Source organism: Myiozetetes cayanensis, unplaced genomic scaffold (assembly GCF_022539395.1).
Source record: "Myiozetetes cayanensis isolate MyiCay16 unplaced genomic scaffold, myiCay2020 scf17, whole genome shotgun sequence".
NCBI lineage: Eukaryota > Metazoa > Chordata > Aves > Passeriformes > Tyrannidae > Myiozetetes > Myiozetetes cayanensis.
In genome coordinates this window covers 9,719,790-9,745,194 of record NW_026087378.1, presented here as the reverse complement: position 1 = coordinate 9,745,194, position 25,405 = coordinate 9,719,790, and the positions used below count along the sequence as shown (strand labels likewise).

The following is a 25,405-nucleotide window of genomic DNA, read 5'->3' as shown; positions in this document are numbered from 1 at the left end:
GACTTCCAAAATTCAGACAGCTTGATTCATCACTGCATGAACCATTCACTCATTTTTCCATACCCTGAGAGAGAGTGGGAAAGTATCTGTGCTTGGCTGTAGACACCTCATTAACATTTGATTCTGTATGCAGAACTGTGAGTTTTCAGTCTGGTCCATGCAGGAGGAGAGGAAGGAGGTGTCCTGAGGGGACAGGCTCAAAACTGGGTAGTGAAAATACCCCTTTTGGCAGGGATGTGCCAAACAGGCTCTACATCTGATCAGGCTTGTTTATATGTTAGCAGTTCATCAACTAACGGTGGTCCTAATAATTTGAAATTGTTGGGAGTTTTACCAAAAATCTTAGCAGTGTTTCAAAGGAAGATGGGGATTGCTGAAGTGTTTGTCAGTAACTTCTTTTGTGCAGGGACTGTTTTGGTAAAAAAGCGTTTCAGAACAAGGTACCTTTGTATATATAAAAGGCTAATGATGCATCCAGTTTGTACCACACAGGGTAACCAAAGCCAATCTCCTTGCCCGTCTGTGTTACCCCTAAAGAGCCTTGCTCCAGCTTTGGTCAGGTTTAAATATAAGCCAGCTTGTGCTCCTTGGAATCCCTGGAGTCTGCCTGGCACAGGGGAGCAATTCCAAGAGCAGATTAGGGATGGCAAGCATCAATGGGTAACTGCTTGAGCAGGGACCTGCAGGCTTTGCTTGGAGGGCCGTGGCACGGTGCCCTGCAGCGGGGGAGCCGAGCCGAGCAAATGCAAGTCTAATGATTTGGATTTTGCTACTTCACACCAGTGTTTAAAACTGCTTAGATATAATCCTCCCAGCAAATCTCTCCTTGCTCGGAGATGGCGGGCATTCGCTGCTGCACACTGATTTTTAAGTACCAACTGGTTACACTGAATTCTTGTGCAGCTGAACAAAGGCTCTCACTGATGCCTGGCAAAAAGAGGAGAAGTTTTCATGTTTGATTCTGTTTGTACAGGAGCATGAAGTGGGTCTTTGTACAGGCGTGCTGTAACAAATGAAACATTCAGAGGTTTGGTTTGATACTTGCCAGTTGTGTGGTGACTCTGGGAAATGTATATATCAAATATTGGGCAGGGAAGGGGAAAGCTCCTGAGTTTCTGTAGAGCTGCTGGTTGCATGTGCTTAGATGGACATGTTTTCTTGGCCCATAAATTATTACTAAGAAAGTTTACATTGAAGGTTGATGTTCATAATATGAATCTTTTCTTAGTGGTTGTCACCTGAGCCTCAAAGAAGATGCTTTTCCCCAGTCACTATCTGTAGAGCTTGCTCTGGTTTCTTGACATGATTTCATCAGAAAAAAAATCTCAAAGATATTATGTGCCCCTCGGCTGCTGCTCTCTGAATGTACTCATGCTCAGAGGTCTCTTCTCTATAGTGTGTGTGTGGAGCCTGAAGTCCTCACATTTCTGATTAAAAGAGAAGCCACAGTTCATTTTCTGGAACATCAATCAAAAGCACGCAGTATTTTTATGCAGCACTCACAAGATTGATCTGAATACTTTGAAATCCGTGGAAGCAATGAACTTTGGCTTGCGTAAGCTTAAGGAAAAGAAAATGATCCTACCTTTGATGGAAACTAGCAGAAAGTTGGCTTCTATTTAACTTGAAAGAATTTGGGGTGGTTTCTCATCCCCGTGGTCTAAATAGAATATCCTAACTTGTTTAGAACAACTACTCATTTTTTAAAATGCATTTAAAGGATTTTTGGAGGTTCAAGTATTTGATTTTCCCATGTCACCACTCTGTACTATGGTTTCTTCCTACTTTCCCCTCTTGGATGAAGCATTCAGGTTACTGCAGTGAGAGCTGCTACGTAAAGTGTTCCATTAGGTCAGAAGAGTTCTTACAGAGGGTGGAGGATTAAGTGATGAAGGCTTTTATAACTACATGAGCATTGGGTTATTTTTGGGTTGGTTTTTGTTTGTTTGTTGGTTTTTGTTGTTGTTGTCATGCAGTGATCTTCCTGAAGCTTGCAAAGAAGATTACTTAAATAGGAAGGTGTTATTGTGGTGTTGTTGTTTATTTGGGATCCTCTTTGGCTGTCACTGAGGTTAAAATGTTAACACGGGCTTGATGCAGTTCTGGAAACTAAAACAAGTGCCTGTTTAAATTTTTATATAGGGAAGGTGGCTTAAATTGCAACAACTAATTAGATTCAACTGTTTGAAGATGTTAAGATAGGTGTACTAAGCAGTCAAAAATGTGTGGAATTTCCCACCCACTAGTAAATATTTATTTATTCCTTTAAGGCTGGCACTGAGGTTTCCGTTCTGCTTTTACAGAAGCAACTTTCTGCTTTAGAAGGTTTTTAACCTCTTTGCTTTGATAAGCCTGAAAGTTAGGGGGAAGTGGAGATTGATACATATTCATGTATGATGGAGTATGAAAGTTTGAATTTGAGTTTGAAAGTGGTAGAGATGGCAGGAAGAATAGTAAATTAATTGCCTGGATATGCTCTGCTGCCTGGCAAATAACGACCCAGTAACCAGGGTGTGTTAAGGAGGGCTTTGATAGGGGTTGTCCCAGTAACAGAGGTGATTTGATATCTTGCCCCCATTTTCCAGCTTACTTTCCCCTCCATCGTGCTGGTACAGCCCTGTATGGGGACTCACTGTAAACTAGATCCATGAGATGGGCTGGATTTGAGACAAGAAAAAAGCCTGTTAACAGAGCTCTGCTTCCAAAGATGATGAGTTCAGAATAGTGGCATAATTCAGCAAACTTGTTTTTGCTGAGCTGTGTAGAGCAAAATGGCTTGTTGGACTTACCTCTTCAAAGAAGTTGCAAGGATTTACTTCAGACCATGGACAAAAGTGTCAGGATTTATCAGTCTAAGATTAGCTTTACTTGAAAGTACACAGCAGCCTTGATTTTGTTCTGTTATGCAAATTGGAAAATAATTCCAATAAATTGCATGTATTAAGAATCTTATATTTTACTTTTTGGCAAGATTGACATCTCTTCATTACAGAAAGTGTTATGGTCCTTCCTCCTCTTAATGTAATTTGTGAAAATCCAGTCCTACATAGACTCTTCTGAGCAGCTGTCCCAAATGGGATTACTAAAACATTGACATTTATCTGAGCTTTTTACTTTTATAATTCATAATAGCCAACTGCTCTGGCTTATGCTTTTTGAGATGGTGAACTTGTCTTGCCTTTTTGCACGGTGGTAAATTTATGGAAATACATAAATATTTCCTAATCTGGGAGCATCATATGGACACTTAAATCTTGAAGTCTTTTTGCTTACTTCAAGTTTCCAGAGATGTTCTTAGAAATAAAAAAGACTAGTTCACTTCATGTGTGGTCCCTAGAGTATTTTATAACATGAGGAATGGGAAAATAGGTCTAGTTGAAGTAATCTGTGAAGGGATACTGAGAGAAGTAAAATGATGAGGAGGGGTGGAAGTATTTCATTGCTCTGTATGCATGGTGAATTTAGATGCATCTGAAAGACCACTCTGGTTGGCAACTTGCTGTGAAATACCAAGACTGACTTTTAGTATGTGTTAGACATGAATTATGAAGTCATCTGAGTCCATATTCAGTGTGCATCTCTTAATAGCATAAAATTATTCAAAGTTGAGCTGTTTCCATGCATTAAATATCTGGCATGTTTATGATTCTCTTGCCTTTCTAGCAAAGGTGGTAACTTCCACATCTAGCATTTTGCTTGCATTTTCAGAAGGCAGTTGCTTTTATATATATAAATATCCTTAAAATATGTAGCTTGTCTCCGTGGTCTTGCATGTGCTGACACCGAAAACTAGAACTGTATGTATTTAATGGATTTAGTTTGGGGATTCAAGCTGATGTTCTTGGGTAGTGTAGCATCATGTTTCATGATCTCATGGGCAGAATTTGCTCACAGGGTTAGGTGTGGCTGACTGTGGTTTGGGCTAAGTAATCTGCATGGTTATTACTACTAGTTCTGGTAAACAGTGTGGTGCTTTTTTTTCTTGAAGGTTGACAACCAGCCTTCCTCTTGTGGTTGCACTTTAACTTAAAAGGCCATCTTCCCTACCACAGCCTGTCTCTGCCATGAATCCTTCCCTGAGAGCAGCACTGCAGAGATGATGTTTTCCACGAGAGGCTAGTTGATTAAATGCTATGACAAATTATTACAGCTACTTGAAAGCAGTTGCTGCTGTCTTTAATTTCACAGTGTCAAGTTACTCTGTCTTAAGTAAGTGCCAAAACTCTCCAGCTGCCTTTTGTAGAGGTCATTGTATGTGGCTCACCTGTAAACATGTCCTCTCGTTTGGAGGGGAGAACAGATGTTTCTGCCTCTGAAAGATGCTCCAGGCACTTGCTGCAGGAGATGGTCAGCAGGCTGTCAGAAGCAATCTTTATGGGCAGGCTGGTCTTTCACAAGGAGATGTGTTTACAGAGCATGAAATGAACATTTTTGCACAGAGGCAAATAATTGCTTACAACGGAGACTTTAGTAGCAGATTTGAAGCTTGAATGGTTATTAGTAAGGTCAGCTGGAGCACACACGATGTCCATCTCCTGAGCAAAGTCATTCAGAACTTTTCAGCTGTTCGTTTATGCTGAAAGGTTTTAAGATGTTGTAATGTTCATGCCTTGGGCTTGTCACTTTTGATGAAAACTTGTGTTGGCTGTGTTGCTACATCTGCATTTCGTAGGGTTCCTTCAAAATTATTCTTGAATGGAAAATTATTTCTTGACTTGCAGAAGGAGAGGCTGAAACCCCCGTGCTCAGTCTTGAATTATTATCTAGTAGTACTCTGGCATTGGCAGGGTTTTTAAGAGACTTTACCTGAAGTGTCTGTGAAACAGGCTGTTGTCACAAGCAAAAGGAATCTCTGTGAAAGCTTTCTGTGGTCAGGAGATGGGTCTGAGGGGCGACAGGTCTCGGGTAGTGTTGGCTGTCCTGAGATGCTCCAGTTAATGCTCTCACTCATCAGGTCAGGGCTCCTTCTTGAGCAGTGATAAAAAATTGTTTCCAAAGAATGGCTATTGGCAAAATTAATCAGATTGATTCTTCACTTATGACACAGATCAAGACTTGAACTTCAGTCTTCTATGGTAATAAGACCAGTTCATCATCACTAATTGCATCTCTTCCTTCCCGGCAGTTCCTTCAGCCTCCTCACTCCTTCAAGGTGACTTCCTCACTCAACAGATGTGTGTGTCTGACAGAGCGTTTAAAAACCACAGAGCTTGAAGCAGATGAACTTCTTGTAAAAGCAATTCTGTTTGATTGCAATTAGCCACGTCACAGAACTCAGTAAGTCTGACTGATGTTAACTGTGAGTGCTGTCAAACGTCAGAGCGGAGGGAACGTCTCCTCTCTGCACACCACAGTGGCAAACGGGGCTTGAGGCTCAGAGTGCTCTGTGTTCAAAACATCTGTACTGCTTCAGGAAGGGAAAAAATTATCAGCACCACAGGGGCCATTCTGAAAACTTCTTTAAAATGCTGCGTGTTGCACCCATGGTCTTCCCATTGCTTTTTTTGTAGGGCATCGTTCCTTGGAGGCAGTGGGCCTTCTCACTTCATTCACACTGTGCTGAACAGCCTCAACCAAAACCGCTTTCAGGAGAGTTATCCTTGTCTGTGATGAAAGCCAGGGAATGTGGCCCTTACAAGGAATATCCAAGCATTGCCTGAACACTCCCCAGAACAACTGTCCTTGAGTTCTGGGAAGGCACAAAGTCTAGGATACAGATCGTGTCTCACTCCCTGCTCCCATTAAAAGGAGGTTTTAAAATAGTTTATGCTACTTCTGTACAAGACTGAACAGAGATTCACCTTCAGAATTCCTCCAAACGAGTGCAGTGGAGCTCAGTGTTCTGCACACTGTGTGAGCTGAGCAGCAGCACCGTTTTGCCAGCCCTGTTTTTGCCACGAGGTGTTACACCATAAATTTTCAGAGGACACGAGAGAGATTGTGCATACAATGAATTACTCAGACACTCTGTAACACGACCTGCTAATAGCCTGCCCTCTTTGAAATAGTCCCAGCAGTGTGAACTTAATTCTTTTTTCCCAGTTTAATGAGACTTGGTAGAACAAACACCTAAGCAAGCCTGGGAAGATTGTATCAGTCATTCTCTGCTGCATCTCATGTATAACCATGCATTTTATTTCTTTATTGATTTTTTTCTTTCTTCGTCAATGCTTAGGCAGTATTCTTTCAATATGGAGTAAAACTCATAAAAATACTGGATATCACATGTTCAAGTCAAATTTGGTACTTCTTTATTCTAGTATGAGAAACTACAAAAACTGTTTCAGAGAATGCCCTGCTGTACAGCAATTTTTCTCAGTCCCATGGAGCTTCATTATAGCGAGGTCAGACTATGTGCTGTAGAGAAGAGAATTTATATTTTATCATAGGACTAACTGCTATGCTCTTGTAATGACCCTGAAGGACAGTAAATGCTCTAAATAATTCAGCTTCTTTGGAATATAATTCTGCAGTGCTATTGGAGCTAGAATAGATCTAGGAAAGTCGAAAATATTGTGGTATATTTTAATGTGATGCCTAAGGGATGCTCATGACAGTGCTTTGTCTGCCACAGCTCTTTGCAGAAAGTGGATGGTGAAGATTTCTGAAATTCAGTGGTTTTGGTGTAGTCTCAAGGGAAAGACCTCCCTTAAGATCCTTGTGGTGAAATGAGACTCATCAAAGTCTAATTGCTTCTTGGACCAAGATGGAATATATTAATTTCTCATGTAGTTGAAAAGCCTCTTCCATAATTTCATGTGCTGTAATTTTAATTTCATGTCTTTCCATTTTCTTCTTTGCAGCACTGTGGAAAAGCATGGAAACTGTTTGTAATACCTGCCCCTCCTTTCTGCCCAGTCATCTCTGCCCTTGTCTGCACCCGTTATTTTGCATTTTTCTGTGTGTTGTTTCTGTAAATATCTCATGATGAAACTTGCTTTTTTCAAACAGTACAACACAGATTCATGGGGTCATGATGACAGAACAGCTGCTGAACAGATGCATAAAAAAATCATTGAAGTCTTGCATTTGCACAGTTAATGCCTTCTTTACTTAGCCTTTGAATTGCATCCCAAATTTTTGATGCTTTTTTTTGTGGTCAGGACCGCTTTTGAATTTTAATCCCGTTCTCCAGTTAGCAACATCAGCAGATTTAACAAGCCTGCTTTCCCTTCCAGTATTGAAATCGATAGATAATTTTACGGGGTCTAGGAAGATTCTGGCAAAGATCGTTTTGACACATGACCTGAATGTTTGCTTCGGAATGTGTAAGTTTTGATTAGATTTGGGTGAATTCTGATTTGATTATTAACAATAACAAGGCTCAGTATGCTCAGTTTTACATCCCTGAGTGATGCATCTCTTTTCTCTCCTGTCAGCCCACTTGTTACTAGTCCCAGAAAGAAGCCGCTTGTTTCTTCATTTTTAATCCTGACACTGCTGTTAGTAGCTGTTTGTCACTTTTAAGGAGACATCCAAAAGTGATTTGTCACCTTTTAGACGTGTACGATGTTTTGGTATCTGCATCCCCAGCCCTGCTCCTCCTCGATTCCCCAGAAGCGTTCATTATCTGCCTTCCACGGGTACCCTGACACTTTCAACCAGCTTCTTCCCAGGCCCAGCCAATTTATTTTTCCAGTTTCTGTTTTTCCCTTACTGCACCTGAACCAGGCTCGGTGTGTGCTCTGGCTGTGCTGGCACCTGCAGCAATCTGGTAGTTTCTTGCCCCATTACAGTTTGCAGCTGCCCACGTGAAGTGGTGATCCTCTAGGAGGGACCAAAGTACCTACACAGGGTCTAGCCTCTAGATTCAGCATTCCAGTGTGGATTACTTTCATCCTTTCCTTGCCTTGGGTCATCCTCATCTCACCCCAGGGCAGAGCTGTAGACAATTAAGAGCCTTGGATGGCTTAAAGATACATGATGTTCACAGTTTCATGCTGTATTTGAAAGGAGTAGAGGGAGTACTTGCTTGGGAGAGAAGTGTTAAACCTGGGAAGTGTGATCAGATGGCACATGCACTGCACAGGAGTGCTGCAGGGAGTTCTGCCAGGGCTTTCCCTGTGGAGGGAGAAGTGGGGACAGGGTGGTAGACACTCTTGTTGGGTATGTGTACTTGGCACTTGAGCTTTTAACTGCTGAGAAGTCTCTAAACATTACTGAAAATGCAAATTATTTTTAAGGTGCCCAGAACTTTCCATGGGATAACCTCCCCCACATGGTTCATGGTGGGTTTTTAGTGTGATGTGTGTGTTCTCCGAGTCATCTTTGCCAACCCATCAATGGCAGCTTAGTTTCCTAGAAGCAACTGAAGACTGAATTTGGGGTTTTTGTGCTCAGCTTTTTGTTCACAGTGGAGTAATCCAGTTTGTCCTTGGTCTCAAGGAGCAGTTCGTGCTTCCTGATGAGGAGAACTGCTTACAGGAGCACTGTGGCAGTACGAGAGTCTGTGCAGGTACTGCCCAGCATCTCTGCACTGTGGTGAACAGCAGGACAGCTCCTCACCACCCTGTCTGCTGCCTCTGCATGAGAGAAATCTAGGTATCCAGACAAAGCACAAGGACATCAGATGAACTGACCACATAAACAGGAGGGGAATTGCTGGTAGCACGGATCAGGTTTTTTTGAGTAACTGGGGTAAAGCAGCAACTCTGAGAGGAGCGTGGTACACCTGGCGTAGATTTGTGTGTTTCCTGGGTGCAACGTTAACCTGTCTGAGCAGCAGTTAGATAACTTTTGGGGAAGAAGTGGCATGTTAAGTGTTGCTTTTTAGTGCTGATGTTTTCAGTTTAACATAATGCTGTCAAGAAGCATTAAGTTTGGCAGGAAGTCGGTAAGGAATTTACTTCAAAATCTTTAGAAGAGCTTAAAAGGAAAGTAGTGTTGTTCTGTTGCTGAAAACTAGAAAATTGTGGGTTTGCTGCATTGCTGCTAAGAAAAAGCTGTGCTGAGACTGATGCTATCAGTGTGAATCAGGCAGCAAACCTATTTTGGAGCACCACCTGAAGTAATAATAAATGTTTATTGAAAAAAATTTTTTTTTTTTTTTTGCTAAACTAAAGCTGTCACAGTGTAGTTATGGATCCTGTTGGTTTCCCAGTGTCTGGAAGGCAAGTGAGCAATGTCAGCACTGAAGGTATTGCCTGAAGTGTGTGGAAAATAAAATAGAAAAATGCTTGTGTTTCTTTCTGCTTTATTGGAGTGCGCAGGAATTATTTGGTTCAAGACACGTGTTAAGTGTTATGTGGACTTGGTATTGTTCCTCGTGGGAGGAGATAACTGAAAAGTACACTCTGAAAAAAACCTGTAAGGCTCTTGATGTCATAAGTTCTCTCTAGAATCCTTTTGTTTGGGGTCTTTATTGTGGGGGGGGTCCTGTGTCACTTGCCATGTTTCCAGATACAGTTTATTGTTGAACTGCAGCCGTGATCTGTCTGGGGATCCTCCTCTGCACAGGTGAAATGCTTCTTGTAGCTGATCTGACATCCTCTGGTTTGGGCTTTGACTTTTCCACAGCTGACATTCTTAGTCAGATTGTGCTTCCTTTCGAGTATCTGGTAGGAGATATTTCATTAATTTTATGTGTAACTCCTAATGATAGATAAGGGCTCAAGAAGGAAAAAAAAAAAGCCTAGAATACAGACTTTTTTCCCCAGTATCTTTCAAAACTCAGTAGGGAAAAAACCCAGTTTCTAAGCTTAATACACAGCTTGCTATGGGAGACACTGTCTGCTGACATAAAACACAATCTCAGTACCTGGAACAGAACAAAATGGGAGTTACAGTTTTTATTCCAGTTTTTGAGTCATATCTGTCATGTAGGTTTAGTATGGATTAAATACAGTTTTCCATAGCAGTGACTGTTGTTGGTTTTTTGTTTTGGTTTTTTTTGTTGTTTTTTTTTTTAACCTTTTTGGAGATTTCAGAAGAGAGTGGTATTAACCTTTCTGAAGCCAGTGCACTCTGCATGCTGACAAATCTTTGCCCCTCACCAGGCATCAAACTTCCATAATGTGCCCTTGAATTTTGTTTGTATAAGTTTGGCATCAGCCCAATTTCCATGAAGTAAGGTAAATATCTGATCTGTGCTGTCAGCTGTTGCAGACCACTGCAGCTCTGCAAGGCTTATGGATGCCTTATGGGCTCTGCCTGCTTTTCCAGGCAAAATCCAGAGCATTTCTGTTTACTGTTATGAACTACAACTGTTGGCAAGCTTCCAAATTGCCTTGCTCGTCTTACCTCAGAAAATATGTTCTAGCACAGTCTTGCTTGTGCCTTTTCCACAAAGTGCAAGGCACCCTGGTAGTATACTTTGCAAATTGAGTGGTTTTTCTCCTGAAATGTTTTGTCTCCATGGAAAGTACTTCTTCCATTCTGTGTGCAGCAGGTAGATTTTGTCCTGTCCTTTCTTTATTTGAGTTTTTGTTGTTTTGTTTTGGTTTTTTTTAATAGCTGTTATGCCAGCTTGTTCCAGAACTTATATCAGGGTTTCCCAAGGACCTGGTACCCAACCAGGTAGATTCCGTTGCATGAAAGGCACAAATTATGGTAGTTCTTCCATCATGGAAATATTTATGAATGCTGTAAATTGTTTTGTAAACTGAACAAAGTCAAATTTGCAGTCACGTGTTTGCCGGGTCCACCTACGTGCAGCACCAGGCCGAGCTGTCACCTTGTTGGGTGAGTGCTGTGAATTTCACCTCTGTGTGTTATTTCTGTGTTGAGGATATATGGAATGTTTATTGTAGTGTATCTTTAATGAGATTTCTGCTAGTATAATAGAGTTGGCTTCTCTGCTTTTGTATAAAATATTTGGAAGTCGTGTTCATCTGAGCAGTCCTTGATTGGCTTAACGTTCCTATAATCTGATCTGGAGTTTATAGCTCGAATACAGGGAAATCATCAAAATGATGGAATTAATAGGTTTTGTGTCTTGCATTTTTATTAAATTTTAATGCAATTATTCAAGTATTTGTGCATATGCAGCATAATCTTTAAATCTTGCTGGTAAGTCAGATTTCAGAAACAGTGCTCTGAAGTGTGTCCTTATAGGAAGCAAACAGCTTGTGTGCTGTTTGCTCGTGTTGAATGGAGTGTGGATTTCTGCAGACATGTGCAGGGTTCTGCTTCAAATGTCCACTTCTAAAATTGATCTCCAGACCGGATCGGTCACTCTTTCTGTGAATATGCAGCTGGTTGTATTTAAGATGGCTTCAGCTGGCACTGAATTTCGTGCTCATTGCTTCACGCTCATTGAGTTGCAGCCCAAAACCAGCTCTTGGACATGTGAAAAACACTAATGTTTGTTCCTTGGGAGAGCTCACCTAGTTTGAAGTTTCCAGAAAGTTTCTGTAAAGCAGAGAGGGCAGGTGGGAGGGGTGGGAAGTCTGTAATCTTACTTGGAAGGGCAGTTCAGAGGTTCCTTTTGTCGACATCTTCATTCCACGTATTTGTTGTCCAAGCCCTTCCTGGCTGTTGTTCCTCAGGGAAGGTGAGTAATGGGTCGTTCCCATCCTGACCATGGGGTAGCCCAGGGCGTGATGTCTTCTCTGGGAATTTTGTAATGTGTTGCTGTACCTTAGAGCAAGGTCAAAGAAATGTTCTTAACTGCTCGAGGGGAAAACAAGAAGGTTTCTGATACAACTAAATGCCTGCAGGAGCTCGTTCCTCAGTGTTGAGCAGATCCCTGACACAGGCTACAGTGGGAAGTGGAGCAGTTCTGTAGATGAGAAGGGCTGTAAGCGTTTTAGTGAACAAAAAAAGGTGAGAAAGCTGTTTTGGCCAAACGAAATCTAAAACTAGGCCAGCTGGGGTTTTAACAGCTGAAAGGAAAGTCTGAGACTTGAAACTGCTGTGCTGTCACAAGGTGTGCTAAAATTCGAGGATGAACTCACTGCTTGGTGCTCGGTGCTGACCTTGGAAGCAGCTGTGCCTCTGCAGGCCTGGGTTGAATTGACCAAACAATAAGTTGAGAATAGCACACTTTGCAAGACTGTAATATTATTTCTAAAGGTAAGTGAAGAACAAAGTGTGAGGAGTTTGGGAGATACAGATGACTAAGCTGGATGTCATATCACTGCACTCAGCTGATGTCTTCAGACTTTAATCAACTGATGAACCAGGACTTTTTGCTAGACAAAATTTTGTTTGTGCTCAGGGATTTTCAGCAATTGAGGTTGAATAAAACTTGTTAACTGAAGGAATTTAAAGGGGGGGGGAGTTTCAGTTCAAACAGGTATTGTTCTAGCACTTGACACAAAAAGCTTTCTGCATTAAAAAGCAGAGTCAGCTAAAATTGGGTAATGCTTAAGCAGCAGGCTGTCCCATCCACAAGGAGTTGGATGCCTGGTGTTCTGCAAGGAACATGTTTCTTTAATAGCACCACAGTTCCCAAGTGTCTCTGGGCATTCTGCAGAAAAGGCTCTGCTTTGTGCCTGTCTGCACTGATCCATTCATGGTTCTGGTCCAGCTGTGCTTTCATTCACAGGATAAGGTCTGATCCAGGAATGCCCACAGGATTTGGGGCTCTACTTCTGAAGGAATCAGGCAGGTTATTTCCATACCCTGAAGCATGGCTTTCTCAAAAACAAAGCACAAACCTTGTTTCAGGTGGGAAAGAACGTGATGACCAAATGTTAGCTTCATGCAGGAAGCTTTAAGGTCTGGTTTGAACTTGTTGCTTTGGTCTGAGTCACAACACGACTGTAAAGAAGAACTTGGCTTTTTTGTCTTTGAAAGCACTTAAACATTCCATGTGATGTGTTACCATTCAGTCCTGCATTGCCTTTTAATAGTTCCTGAAATGTTGAAGGTATGGATTATGTTAATGTACCTTTTAAATTTTTTATAGACTGAAATAGCTTCAAAAATTAACCTTTTGAAAACACTTGGGTAGATCACATGACAGGCTTTTAGCAGCTTTCTTTTTCTAGTAGTATGCTGCCTCCTGTTCCAGTAAATGAGGAGCTTTGATTGACTGAGGTTATGCTCAGCTTCCTGACCCAGGACCAGCTTCCAGCTGATGTTGGTGATATTTTTATTTTTCATTAGCTGGTCTGAAAGTCTCAGCTGTTTTCATGCCAGTACAAAGGATGGAGGCTGCTTGTGCTTTGTGTTGTACCAGTTTGTTGTTCAACACATGGTAATAGAGCTCCGACAAACCAAAAAAAAAAAAGAAATTTTATTTCTTCATGCTACAATAACCCTTGATATCTATTTATTTATGAAAGAGTTACCTACATTTAGTGTGGATGGTCTCATGATCATTAAAACCTAGGCTTCTTGCTGCAGGGAGAGAGGGGATTCTTCCTTGTTTCTGCCAGACATGGCTTATCTCATGTTTTGCCTCACTTTGGGTACTGTAGGTTTTGAAAGGCTGGAGAGAATCTGACTATAGATGTTTCCAATTTCTGCTTTGCCATGTCACAGATTGTGACAAGTAGGGTGCACCCAAATGTGTACTCTTGAGTGTTCCACCGAGTTCACCTCAGGTTGCAAGTTCCTTTAGTGATCAGAGGAATGGTTTCTATTTGCTCTCCCTTTTCCTGCCGTTTTTCTTTAATTGTTTTGTTGTAGGATATAAGTGCACGAGAGACTTGCTGAGGTGCTGGGATAAATGAAGAGGCCTGGGATGGAACAGATGCTCTCTTTAACACTGTCTCCAAAGATCATAGCTTCTTGGGTCTGATCACAGCTCCTTGTTTCAAAAGAAAATAATAAATCAGCAAGACAAGTGTTTGAACGGGGTTTGAGATCTGTACAGCATCACGATTTGCGTATGTGCTTCAGCAAGTCTTTTTTCCTCATGTGTAGAAAACTCTTGGCTTACATCTCCATGCACACTTCTTCTTTTTTGGCTGGAGCCAGGCACACTAAATAGTGATTAAACAAAAAATTAAAATTCCATTTTTGTGCATTTGGCATTTGAATGCTGATCAATTGCTTTGGCGGCGCGTTAAGTAACAGCGTGGTAGACAACAGAAGGGGCTTATTTACAGCAATCTGTCTAAATCCATTTTCAATGTATTGCTTAATATGCCTTTCTACTTTAGTTCATTTTCAGTTTTTAAAAAATGAAGGCTTGAAACAGGCAGGAGAACAGTTTAAGATATTGCTGCAGAAGTAATCACTCCTTAGTGGTAAACAACATCCAGTTCTTAAGGAAAATGTGCTTGAGCTGAAATAGAACTTATGGGCTTGTTGTAGGACTTAATGGATGGAATTCAATGGCTTGTGCACTTACATAGTCTGACTAGATGATCATAATGAAGCCTGCATGATTTGAAATGTGCTTTTTGCATGTTGCTTACAATTGACCATTTAAAAAAACAGTGATATTTTTGCAAAATGGGAAGCTAACGTAGAGCAAACCAGAAAATTGCTGACCTCTTTCATTGGGACAGAAGTCCAGATCCATAATGTCCATTTACCCTAACCATGCAGCATGGACAGCTGCGATGGTCAAACAGTGGTTGTTGCATTGCACTGTTAAAATGCAGATAAGGGGGAATGTGCTGGTGGGTTTGGACAAAAAAGTTGTGCCTCCTATCATGCAGTTAGAATTAATGTAAAATTAGGATGAGAGTCAAAATTGAGGTGAAATACAGCGTTATGTGTATGGTATAGCTCCCCATAAATGAGATGCTTGTTTAATAGTTAAAGCAAAAGTCAGTCCTAGGAAACTTGCTGTGTTTTGCAGATTGCTTGGATATCACAGTCTAGAGCGTCTGTTGAAGGAGTATCATCAAGTTATGTAATTTGCATAATTGAGTCAAATTCCATGCAGCATCCCTGAAGGAAACCACTAAAAAAAGCAACATTCTGGTCCCTGTATGCTGTGTCTGTATTTCTAGAGCTCAGACATCTTTTACAAAAAAATGAAGGGGAAAAAAAAAACCAACAAAAAACAAAGTGAAAGAAAGGGAAAAAAAGAGCTTCTAAAGCTGCATCAATGTCAGCAACCTGCCCATTGTCCCAAAGAGAGGGACTTTGAGGACATACATGCACATCTTCCCGCTGCCCAGGATGGCATCGTGCCCACAACCCTTCACACTGTTCTGCCAATAGTGATGACATGAGCATAAAATCTGCACTTGGGGAGGGGAGGCAGTGTTTTATCGTTCACACTGACTTTTTTTGTTAATCTGTTGAAATTAGGTTGGTCTTCAAAGTGTGGTTCTGAAGAAATACAATGCTAATCAGGCTTCTGCAGCTACACCTTCCCTTTGGGGCTGTGTGGATCGTGAGGGCTGGCAAGGTCGCTGAAGCAAAGACATTGATATTCATTTTCTAGCACTGAAAGTCACTTCAAAATTAATATTTAGATACTGTTGACAGAACTTGTCAGTGACTCAGCAGACTTTTCAGTTATGGTGTTTTAATAGCGACCTGAAAAACCAATGTAAGCATCATATGTTTGCTTGCAAAGGATACTGTTAGAAGTATTCTAACCTCTTAACATTTACCCAAGTTGAATTAAATTTAATGGGGGATTTCTGAGCTGGATTGGCTAACGTAGCTTCTCTGCCCAAGAGCAGAAAAAACTCCAGAATGCAGCACATCTGCCATTACCATCTGCAGCTATGTCTGCCCTTCAAGATTCTAAAAACTACTTGGAGATGTGTGTCGATCCGACAGAGGTTCCTGGTGTGTTTGTCTTGTGTGAATCTCTTTAGGTGTTAGCTGTGCAGGGCAGTAGCAGCATGAGCTCTGCAGGTAGAGGAACAGATAGTGACTCGCCCTGCACAGTCCTCATTTTACTTTGCCGATACCAGCATGTGGAGGGGTTACTTTTTGTGAGTCTCCAAGACTGAGAGCTGTTCAGAGCTCTCAGAGCCCGTTCCCTGGGAGCTAAGGATCGATAACTCTTATTCTGTGTGCTTCTGAAGTCCAACACTGCAGTCTAGAAAGGTCTGAATAACTGATGTGTGTACTTCATAGTTTCTTTCTTGCTTAATTTAAGGTTTACAAATCGCTGACATGCGTGGCCTTGACATGGTTAGCTTAACCCAGCTCAAAGATGTTTTCATGTGTAAATTTATCTCTGAGATACTACTCGACTTTCTCCTGTCTTCCTGCCTGATTTGTACTGTGTGTTATACAGTGGCAGTCTCTGTGATTTTTCTTTTCTTTTTTTTTCCCCTTTATTTTAACAGCCCTGGAGGACGGCGTGCTACTGCCTGCTTTCACTCAGTATTGCAGGGTTTAAATTGCTTGCATTAGGTTGTTGCTTGCTCTGAGGATGTTTACATGCACATTGCTGACCTCTCTGAAGAATGGCTTGAAGCTGTGCAGAAAATTTACTTCCCTGTTCACATTATCCTACACTGAGAGCACAAACACAAGGATCACTGCAGCCCAGAGCCTGGGGGTGCTCACACTGAGCAGGGATGGCTGGAACTGCTTTTTAATGGCTTTTAGGCTGCTGCTTTGCCAGATGAGCACTGTCTCCTTTGGTGGTACAGCCGTGTAATGGTGAGAGAGGCCCCTCCTGAAACAGCCGATAGCCCAGTGGTGTGGCTTCCATTAGAAACTGGTGTGAGCTCTTTGGGCTGTATTTCAAACTTGTGTTGTGAGGCTCAGGGTCGCACTCTGTGTTCCTCCTTTTGGATCTAGTCCCTGGACACTCTGGCAATGATCTCCTCTGCGGTGGTGGGTGCGTTTCTGGAGTAACTGCTGGGAAGGGATTTTCATGTGTTCAATCTCAGCGAACGGCAGAAGGGACAGTGGCATTGTAAGTGATTCTGCTGGTGTGCACATTCAGTCCAGAGTGCTATAAACAAGAGACAAAAAAAGACTTAAAATATTGAGGTTTCAGACTTGCCAGTTGTTCCTGTGCCCAGTATGATACTTGTGTGCAAGCCTAGCGCTCAGAAAGTTGGCAAAACTCTCCTGGCAAGGAGGTGCTCTGGTCTGTGAAAGCTTTCCAGGGCTTTTCCTGGCAGGGGAGTATCCTGTAGGGGAGACTGGCCAGAGAGCAGGCCTGGCAAAGGATGGTTCTTGTAAAACAGAGGCAAATGCTTCCCAGAACAGTAGTGCACTCTGTCGGTTATTTAGTGAGGATGATAAGAAGGGGTGACATGTTGTCCAAACAATTAGGAACCACTGTGGTGGCCAGATGAATAGGTGTGCTGGACTGTTGGGGTAGCACAGGGTGGCTGCTTCATGGTGCTGAAAATTTTACAGCAAAAATAACCAGGCTGCCACTACTTCTTTGTGACACAGCTGTCATCCAGACCTGCTCACATTAGCTGACAACGAGCTAGCAAAGGTCCAGGTAGAGTCTGTGCAAGTTATCCCTGAGGTCGTTAGGTCAGGTGGAGCCATGGGTAGATGCTGCTGGGTTTGCCTGTTCCTCACCCACACTGTGCCCTGGCTCATCACACCCTGAGGGAGCAACTCAAACCATCTCTGCTCACACCCACTACACAAAAGCAGCAGTAACCTCCTAAGGTGGAGCAAACATTAGGGTTCTGGGTGGGGTATGTATTGCAAGGTGTTCCGTGATGGCATTGCAGACAGCAGCCCCAGAGTGACCCAAGGGCTAGTGGCACCATCTGTGTTTCCAAACGTTGTTGACCACAGTTTGCCCTCCCAGTGCTCTCTTGCCCATTTGGTTCCTGGATCACACATTCATCTTGACACTTAAAAGTCCTTCTGCATTATCAGCAGGTAGGAATCACAGGAGAACAGTGATGTTTAATGGGACAGCTGGAAAACCACAAGGCAGGTTAAGCAATTTAGTTTTATATTTATGATTGGTGAGTTCAGGTGAGCCCTTCTGTAACCGAATTGTGTGGTTCTTCACACTGCTCTGCTGCTCTGGGGCTGTACTTGCCTTCTGCTGCCTCATGGGAATCAGTGAGGCTTTTGCAGTGCCTCTTATGAAACCTCTTTCCTTGAGTAAATGTGAGTCTTCAGCCTGTGCAGTCAGAGGTGAGCTGGAGGTGTTGGATTACTGGTGATGATCGTCATTTACCCAACTTGTTTCCAAAGCACCCGTTGCTGTTGAATTTTAGGAACAACATCATGAAATAGGAGCTCTAATTGTGTTCAGTTCAGGCTCATGCCTTGTGTAGAATTTGCTTTTAAGTTCAGCAGCAAGAGTCTTAATAAATGACCTTTTAAGTCTTATTTTGATTTTATTCAAGTGTGGTAGTGTGCTCATTAATAATGATCCTGCAATAGGTCTCCCATTACATCCTATTTAATTAACAGAAAAGCTGTAAGATGTATTGGATGTTTTCGAAAATGAAAATGGGAGTTTTTAATAGATTCCCTGATTAAGAAATACTGTTCTGCATACATGATGGTGCCCTGAAAAATATCACTTAACAGCTTTAGATAAAGTACTGTTCTGAGACAAGCAAAACTTGCTTCCTCCCCCTTTCAGGCTACAAGCCACTTGCTTGTGATGAACTTACCTTAAGGAAGATGTTTAATCTCTTTTTTACAGGAAAGGGGGGCTGTTGAGGAAAGGTTGCATGTGTTGTGCATTTAATGTATCCAATCTTTTATTTAAAAGGCATCGTACGTGAGGCAAAAGAAAGATGCTTACTTTGCTGATGGGCAAAGGAAAAAGGACTGGCATAACAACGAAGCTATAAGGAGGGACTCTGAGCGTGTAGGTATGTAAGATTGCTATAAAAATGTTTTAATACTGATTGTAATTTGATTTTGTTTGGTAGGCTGAGCGTAGAGCAACATGTTCAACTTCAGGGTCAAGATGATGTTCTTGACATGATGCAGCAGTTTAAGCCAGTTAATCTGTTAATCTTCAACTCTGTTAATCCCAATTAAATTCCTTTTCCCTCAACTCCACAATAACCATTTCGAGGTGAAAATGTATCAGTAAACATCATGGTGTTTTATGACAGGTGCAGTGTTGATTTTTTTCTTTTTTTTTTTTTTTTTACAAAAAACCAAATAGGCATGTTCTTCTCCCAAAAATGGGAGATCCAGAAAAGAAGAAGAGGGATAACACAAATGTTCTGGACTACAACATTCGTGCAAGTTTTATTTCACAAAATAAGGGCCCATTTTGAACATTACAGGTTTACACTGGTGTGTCTGCAAGAGCTGAGGTTGTAAATACACATATCTACTTATGCTGAAAATTCCAACAGTGCTGAGGTATTCAAACCATATGGATTCTTCCTGCTATGAAACAAAAGGTGTTCTATAGATCCTTCACAGCATTGCCATAACTCCTTTGTCGGTTTCTGGTCTCAGAAGGAACACTTAATTTCTGTGATTTGCACAGCTGAGTGGTTTGTAGATAAAATTGATAGATTGACATGTTGACCCGGTGCTAAATATGACACAGAGCACAACACTAAAGAAGGAATTTTTAGAGGACTGTAAGATGCTCTTTTTTTGCTATATGGATTAGTTTCTGGCCTGTTAAGCACTAATTAGTAGTAATGATGTGTGTTTACTTTCTGTCTATCCGTAGGAAATGGAGAACAGGGAAAACCTTACCCGATGACTGATGCAGAGCGAGTGGACCAGGCATACCGGGAAAACGGCTTTAATATCTTTGTGAGTGACAAAATTTCTCTGAATCGTTCCCTTCCGGACATCAGGCACCCAAAGTGAGTATAGAGTTTGGATTTCTACGGGTGAAACTTTGCAAGCCCTAAATTAACACATCTGCAGGAGTGTGTTCTTTTTCATTGCAGACTCTTATACCTTTGTTCATCGACTGCAGTCCTTTCACAGCTGGGTCCTGCTGTCTCCTTAATAAAGAACAGTGTATAGTAATTGCAACAGGAGACAGAAGAGACCAAATTGGGGGGGGGGGGTGTAGGAAAATCACCCTTTTGATTCCAAAAGACTTAAAATTACCAAAGACTTCCAGCCCTGTGCAGAAGAGATCTTAAACTTAACCCAGAGGTGGCTACTTCCTTCACCTCTTGGAACGCAACAGTTCAGTTCCTGAGCCCCCTGAGAGAGCCAACAGCTCTTAGCAACTAATGAGGTGGAACTTCTTTCTGTAGTGAAACTGATGTCAATGTCTGACTCAGTTGACAGGTGCCCTGAGTGCAGTCAGGTGATGGCTTTGTCACTAAACACTCTGTCCCATTCTTACGTTGGGCATTAGCTGGAAATGATCATGAAGTGCTCAGGAGCAGAACAAGATGGGAGCGGCTCCACTCAGCTGTGTATGAAGAGTTTTATCAGATTTGTGGATTATTTTCTTGGGCATCCTCCTCATAAAAACAGCCTCATCAGGATTTACAAGTAGAAGCTTGTTCCAATTGAATGCTGACTTTCGAGTTTGTCTGGTTTTGGACATTATCCCTTAGGATGGTGGTAAACTGGATTTTTTGCAAACTGGGAGGAGGTTTCTCATTAGCAAAAGTGCTTCAGTTAGGACTTAGCTGTTGTTTAGACAAAGCAGAGAGGTTTTTAAATGCTGTGTGGAGTTCTTAATCTGAAAGCGTTGTTAGGCATTTGAATATAAGCTCGTTTTGTGTAAAGCTGGTTTTATCACAGTTTAGTAAATCTGAATTCAACATCTACTTTATTCACATAATTTCCAAAAGTCAGGTTTTATAACTTGTTAACTGCACAATTGAGATATTACCTCTTCAGCAGCCACAGCAAACTAATCAAATAAACTGGCTTGACACCCTTTCTCAATATATACACATAAAACAAAGTAGTGAGTATAGCTCCATAAATATTTTAGGCATGCAGCTGAAATGTTTAGACATAAAGATAAATCAGGTAACTGAAAATGTCTGTGGATCAGCCCATACTCAAGTTCTAGTACAGTTTGACTTTACTAATCTAAATTCTGCCTTGGCCTCCATTTACAGGGTCTGCCTTGGGCTCTGAGAACTTAAATGTCAGACAATGCCAGTATTTTGCTGTCTGAGGGTTTAATATATTTCCTCACGTTCCCTATTGTTTCCTGAAATTGCCGACTCAGTGTTGCTAATTCTGCTATTTAAACTTTTTTAAAGTGTGAAGCTTGTAACTCCAGCCCCAGTTAAAATTACCAAGTGAAGTATCTACTTAAGCAGTGATTAATGATGCTGCTGCGGTAGTTTGCTTGTTGCTTTGACATATCAGTGTAGCAGGTTGTAATTGTGGAGGCCTCGAGGAGAGGATAAACAGCATGTGCCTAATGGATGCTGGGATTAGCTGGGCAGGGAGCAGGGTTATGTACAGGGGAGATATGCAGTAAAGGAATTCATGACTGGAAAGGTCTGCTGTGCATTCCCTGGGCCCAATAAAAAAGATATACTTGGAATGGTGTGGTTTGTGTTACTTGGGAGGTTGATGAGGGCAATTTATAACAAAGTTAGGCTGAGACCTAGTCATAAAGCCACAAGTCCTTAAAGAGTATTCCAGAAAGAAGGGAGCTGTGTTTTCAGAGCCTTTTACATACAGTGAGGCAATACAGACTTTGGAGATGTGCCTGCAGACAGCAGGGAGTGTAAGGAGAAGGTGAACTGGGGGAAAAATGCATCATCTGTCTTGTCTGAAGCTTTGGGGCCACAGCTGGGGATCTCCCCAACAGCTGGCCTGGGTGGGGAAGGACAAAGAAGCAGCTGATGTGCGAAATGGTTTGTGTGGACTTCGATATAGCAAATAGTGTGTCACCTCTGCTCTCTGTTAATTGTGAGAACTGAGGAGCTGGGGGATGACGTGTACTGGATCTGCCTGGTGCACACATACAATTGTTTGTTTCAGCAGTCATGTCTTCCCCTGATAACATTTTCTTTAAGTACTTCTGGGTTTTTTAATATTAAATACTAATTTTGCAGGTCTTGTAAAGCAATTGTAGATGTGGTAGCTGGAGGGAAGCAATTTCTCTCCATGCTTAATGGTTAAACTTAATAGCTAAAGTTTCCCTCTTGTTTAGGTTAGTCAGAAAATGAGAATTCCAGTTTAAGAAGAGTTAGAAAAGATTCAAGGGCTTTTGGTTCATATTGGAATAGAATTACAGCCAGTAGCCATCGGAAGAAGGTTAGGATGGCAATGCCAAGGGCTGGATGAAAGCAGTCCATGCAGCTTCGGTTTGCATCTTGCATCTGTGCGTTGCAGCCACAGCCTGCAAGCTCTTGGCAGCACCCCAGGACAATTCATTACACCCAGAATAAGCTACTGTCCTCTCACACAGGCACCAGAGTTAACTTCCTGTAGCCACAGATGTATTGAGCTTGTATAACATAGGTGCATCATTCTCCTTTCCCTGGGAAAGGTACCAGGAAAAAGCTGCCCCTGCCAGAGCCGCTTTCATTCCTGTCTGCCCTTCCGGAGAGCAGGGAGGGAATTACTGTGTGTGAGCCCTGAATTGTGCACACATCCTCACTGAGGGTCTGCAGATCAGCTCTGCTGGCTGTGCAGGAGGGCTGTGTTGTGTCAGGGCAGAGGGCAGAGTGTGACCTCCTCCCCTGCTCCTGGGCAGGGGGCAGCTGGTCCTGCTGCTGCTGTCATTACTACACTCCAGACACGTCCATTCACGTAACCACCTCTGTTTTGCACTGGACACATGAGGTTCTAGGAAAGGAATAGATTTTTGAGCCATAATGAAGAGCTACAGGTATTTTTTTAACTACAATTGCTCGCTGTGCAGCCTTTGATGTTACCTATTTTAACAAGGTTCAAACTCCACTTAGGGCCCCATGACCAGGAAATAAACACTGCCCTTCATGCTGCAGCTGGAATTTTCTTTATGAAACTGCCTTGAAAACAACCTCACAAGGCAAGACAGCATTAGCCTTATTTCAAGATTAAGATTAATGCTGTAGGAAAATACCCCAAATTCAAGGGCTTCATATCTCTGCAGACCTAACTCTCCATCTTTATCCGAGTCCTCTGGTGATTTGTGTTCAAAGCCCAGCTGCCTTCACTTCTGCCTGCAGAACTGATCCCCCTGACTTTGTGTGTTGCTAAGTGTCATTGACCATTAACAGTCTCCACTTCTCATGGAATTTCTGGTTCTGACTTTGGCCAGGTAGACTAGATCAGGTCAACATGGGGTTGATAAGTCCTGAAAGTCACTGGATTTTTTGCAGGTACTTTGCATCAATTTGAGGAGTAAAGAATGAACTAAGTTACTTGATGGTAATTAGTATGGAAGTCCTGGTGTTTTTCAGCAGCTCCTTTTGACTTGCTCTGTCTGTGTCCAGCTGCAAAAATAAGCTGTACCTGGAGAAGCTTCCGAACACGAGTGTGATAATTCCATTCCACAACGAAGGATGGTCCTCTCTGCTCCGGACAGTGCACAGTGTCCTCAACCGCTCCCCTCCTGAGCTGATAGCAGAGATAGTGCTGGTGGATGACTTCAGTGACAGAGGTATGGTGGTTTCTGTGTGACAGCACCGTGTTTCCCTGCCTGAGGGATCAATGAACTTGCAAATATGTGCATAATGACTTACGGTTTTTCACTCAGGTGAATCTTGCTCTAGTACATTTGAAAGCAAAAAAACTCATGTTCTGTATTCAGGGTGTGCTGGTTTAGCTGTTGCTGATGTGGGCTGTCCTGTGATGTGAAGGATGGTGTGAAGAAAACGGGGAAGCTGGTTTTAATATTCTGCTAAGGGCCTGTGTAGCCCTTAGCATTAACTCCAGGGTTAAACGTATAATGCTTGGAATAACAAAGTAAGTGAGCTGTTCCCTCCTCTTCTTAAACTTCACTCCTTATTTTGTACTGTGTTGCCTGAAGTAGTCACTTTGGATTGGGTTGAAGTGCTAAATGCAAAGGCCTGGAGTTGCTGGCACAACTCATCACCACAAAGGGAACAACCACTTGTCATTGCAGCAGCAGCAGCGTGTGCGTGTGTGGTTACTGAATGTACTTGTTCTGTAGCAGAAAGGCAAGAGATCTTTTCTCTCTGAACTGTTTAAATGCTACGTGATCCAAATTAAGCTACACTTTGTCTTGTAGTTTGCACCCTTGCTGTGGTGGAAGAGGCAAGTGAAGGAACAGAGAATGCCTCTGTCCTGTAGACATCACATAGCTGGAGAGATCCCATGGGAAGTCCTCTGAAGTAGCTGGTGTTCTGTTGTGTTGAAGAGGGTACAGTGACTTTAAGGGGTTATGGTCAGATCTAGCAACTCTATTTTCTCCTTTAGAGTTACTAAGACTTTTTAGTTTTATGAGCTGCAGAGTTCAAGCCACTGGTATTACTCAACTGAGGGAAAAAAAGCTCTCTATACAGATACTAAAGGATACATCTCCAAAAAATCTGACACGTGGGAAGCTGCTAAATGAGGTTGGAAACAAGCTTGTGCACATTCAGTGTTCTGACCTTTACTGACTTCCAAATAGGCACTACCCAAAGCTGTAGTGTTTGTTCCAAAGTACTTCTCTCATTAGTTTGGAAGCAAGGCATGCTACTTTGAACAAATCAATTTTATATGAAATAGGTATTTCTTTAGAGGATTTTCAGGCTAAGCTGGGGAGAAGAAAAATCCACCCTCCTAACAAGGTCTCTTTATTGCTACTCAGTCTAGAAGCAAATTAGACAAGCTCATGCTGTAACCACAGCTAAATTGTACAAATGGGGTGCTTTTCAGAGAAGCAGAAATAATGAAATCTGGTTTCCTGTGGATCTGTTTTGCTTGTTCTCTAGATGTGCCCTTCCAGCCAGCCCTCCTGGCTCCCACCACTGCTCCTCATCAATCTGTACCTGTGCAGTTTGTCCAGCTTGCTCGTGCTGTTCCACCTGTCTCTGATAAGATACAGGCTCTTCTCTGTTGGTTGCCCATCTTTCCTACAGAGGTTACAAGAAGTAGCAGAGATCAATTTGTATGCAGCATCTGTTTATAGGTGTATATAAAAGACTGTTGGTGCTGGACACTGAGCTAAATTGTCAAGGGAAGAGAATGACACTCAGGCAAAGAGAGTGCTAATAAAAACCTGCTGTGGGTTTTCTGGATGTTTGGTTGTTTTGGGTTTTTTTGGTTGGTTTGTTTTTTTAAACAGTGTTTCCCTGTTAGCACAGTTGATTTATGCACGTTGGGACAATTACTGTTTAGGATGAAACATTTTTCCTCCAGTGCTGTCAGTTCTGTATCTGCATTTTTCTTGCTTAACCACACTGGGGTTGGCTTCCACATCCCTCACTGGGTTTAAATAGATCTTAGTCTTCAGAAGGCTGTTAAGTCCTGAACACCTGATCATGACTCGAAAGGCTGATGGTTACAAATTTCTGGTTGTGATTTATCCATTGTATGTATTAAAAATAATAAAAAAACCCAAACAACAAAACAAACACAAAACCCCAACAAACGCTTCAACCCAATAACTGCAAATTGAAAGTTTAATGCATCAAACTGAAACACATGAAGGAGCAGAAGTTCCAAGAAAACTTTTACTTCACATTTTGTATGTTTGTAAAGGACACATTCTTGGATTTGGACTGTTAGGTCACTGCTCTGGTTATCT

General features: G+C 42.1%; 1 protein-coding gene across 3 annotated transcripts in view; it reads left to right on the top strand.

Moving 5' to 3' along the window:
• Positions 1-25,405, top strand: part of GALNT10 (polypeptide N-acetylgalactosaminyltransferase 10) — an 82,109-nt gene that overhangs the window by 19,617 nt on the left and 37,087 nt on the right. For 2 of the 3 annotated variants that reach the window (XM_050312141.1, XM_050312143.1), the window contains exons 2-4: positions 18,524-18,626; positions 19,454-19,592; positions 23,145-23,311. In XM_050312141.1, the coding sequence (XP_050168098.1) occupies positions 18,524-18,626; positions 19,454-19,592; positions 23,145-23,311 (409 nt within the window). Of the gene's footprint in view, positions 1-17,651; positions 17,671-18,523; positions 18,627-19,453; positions 19,593-23,144; positions 23,312-25,405 lie in introns of those variants that run through there. The other variant, XM_050312142.1, reaches the window with a different exon arrangement.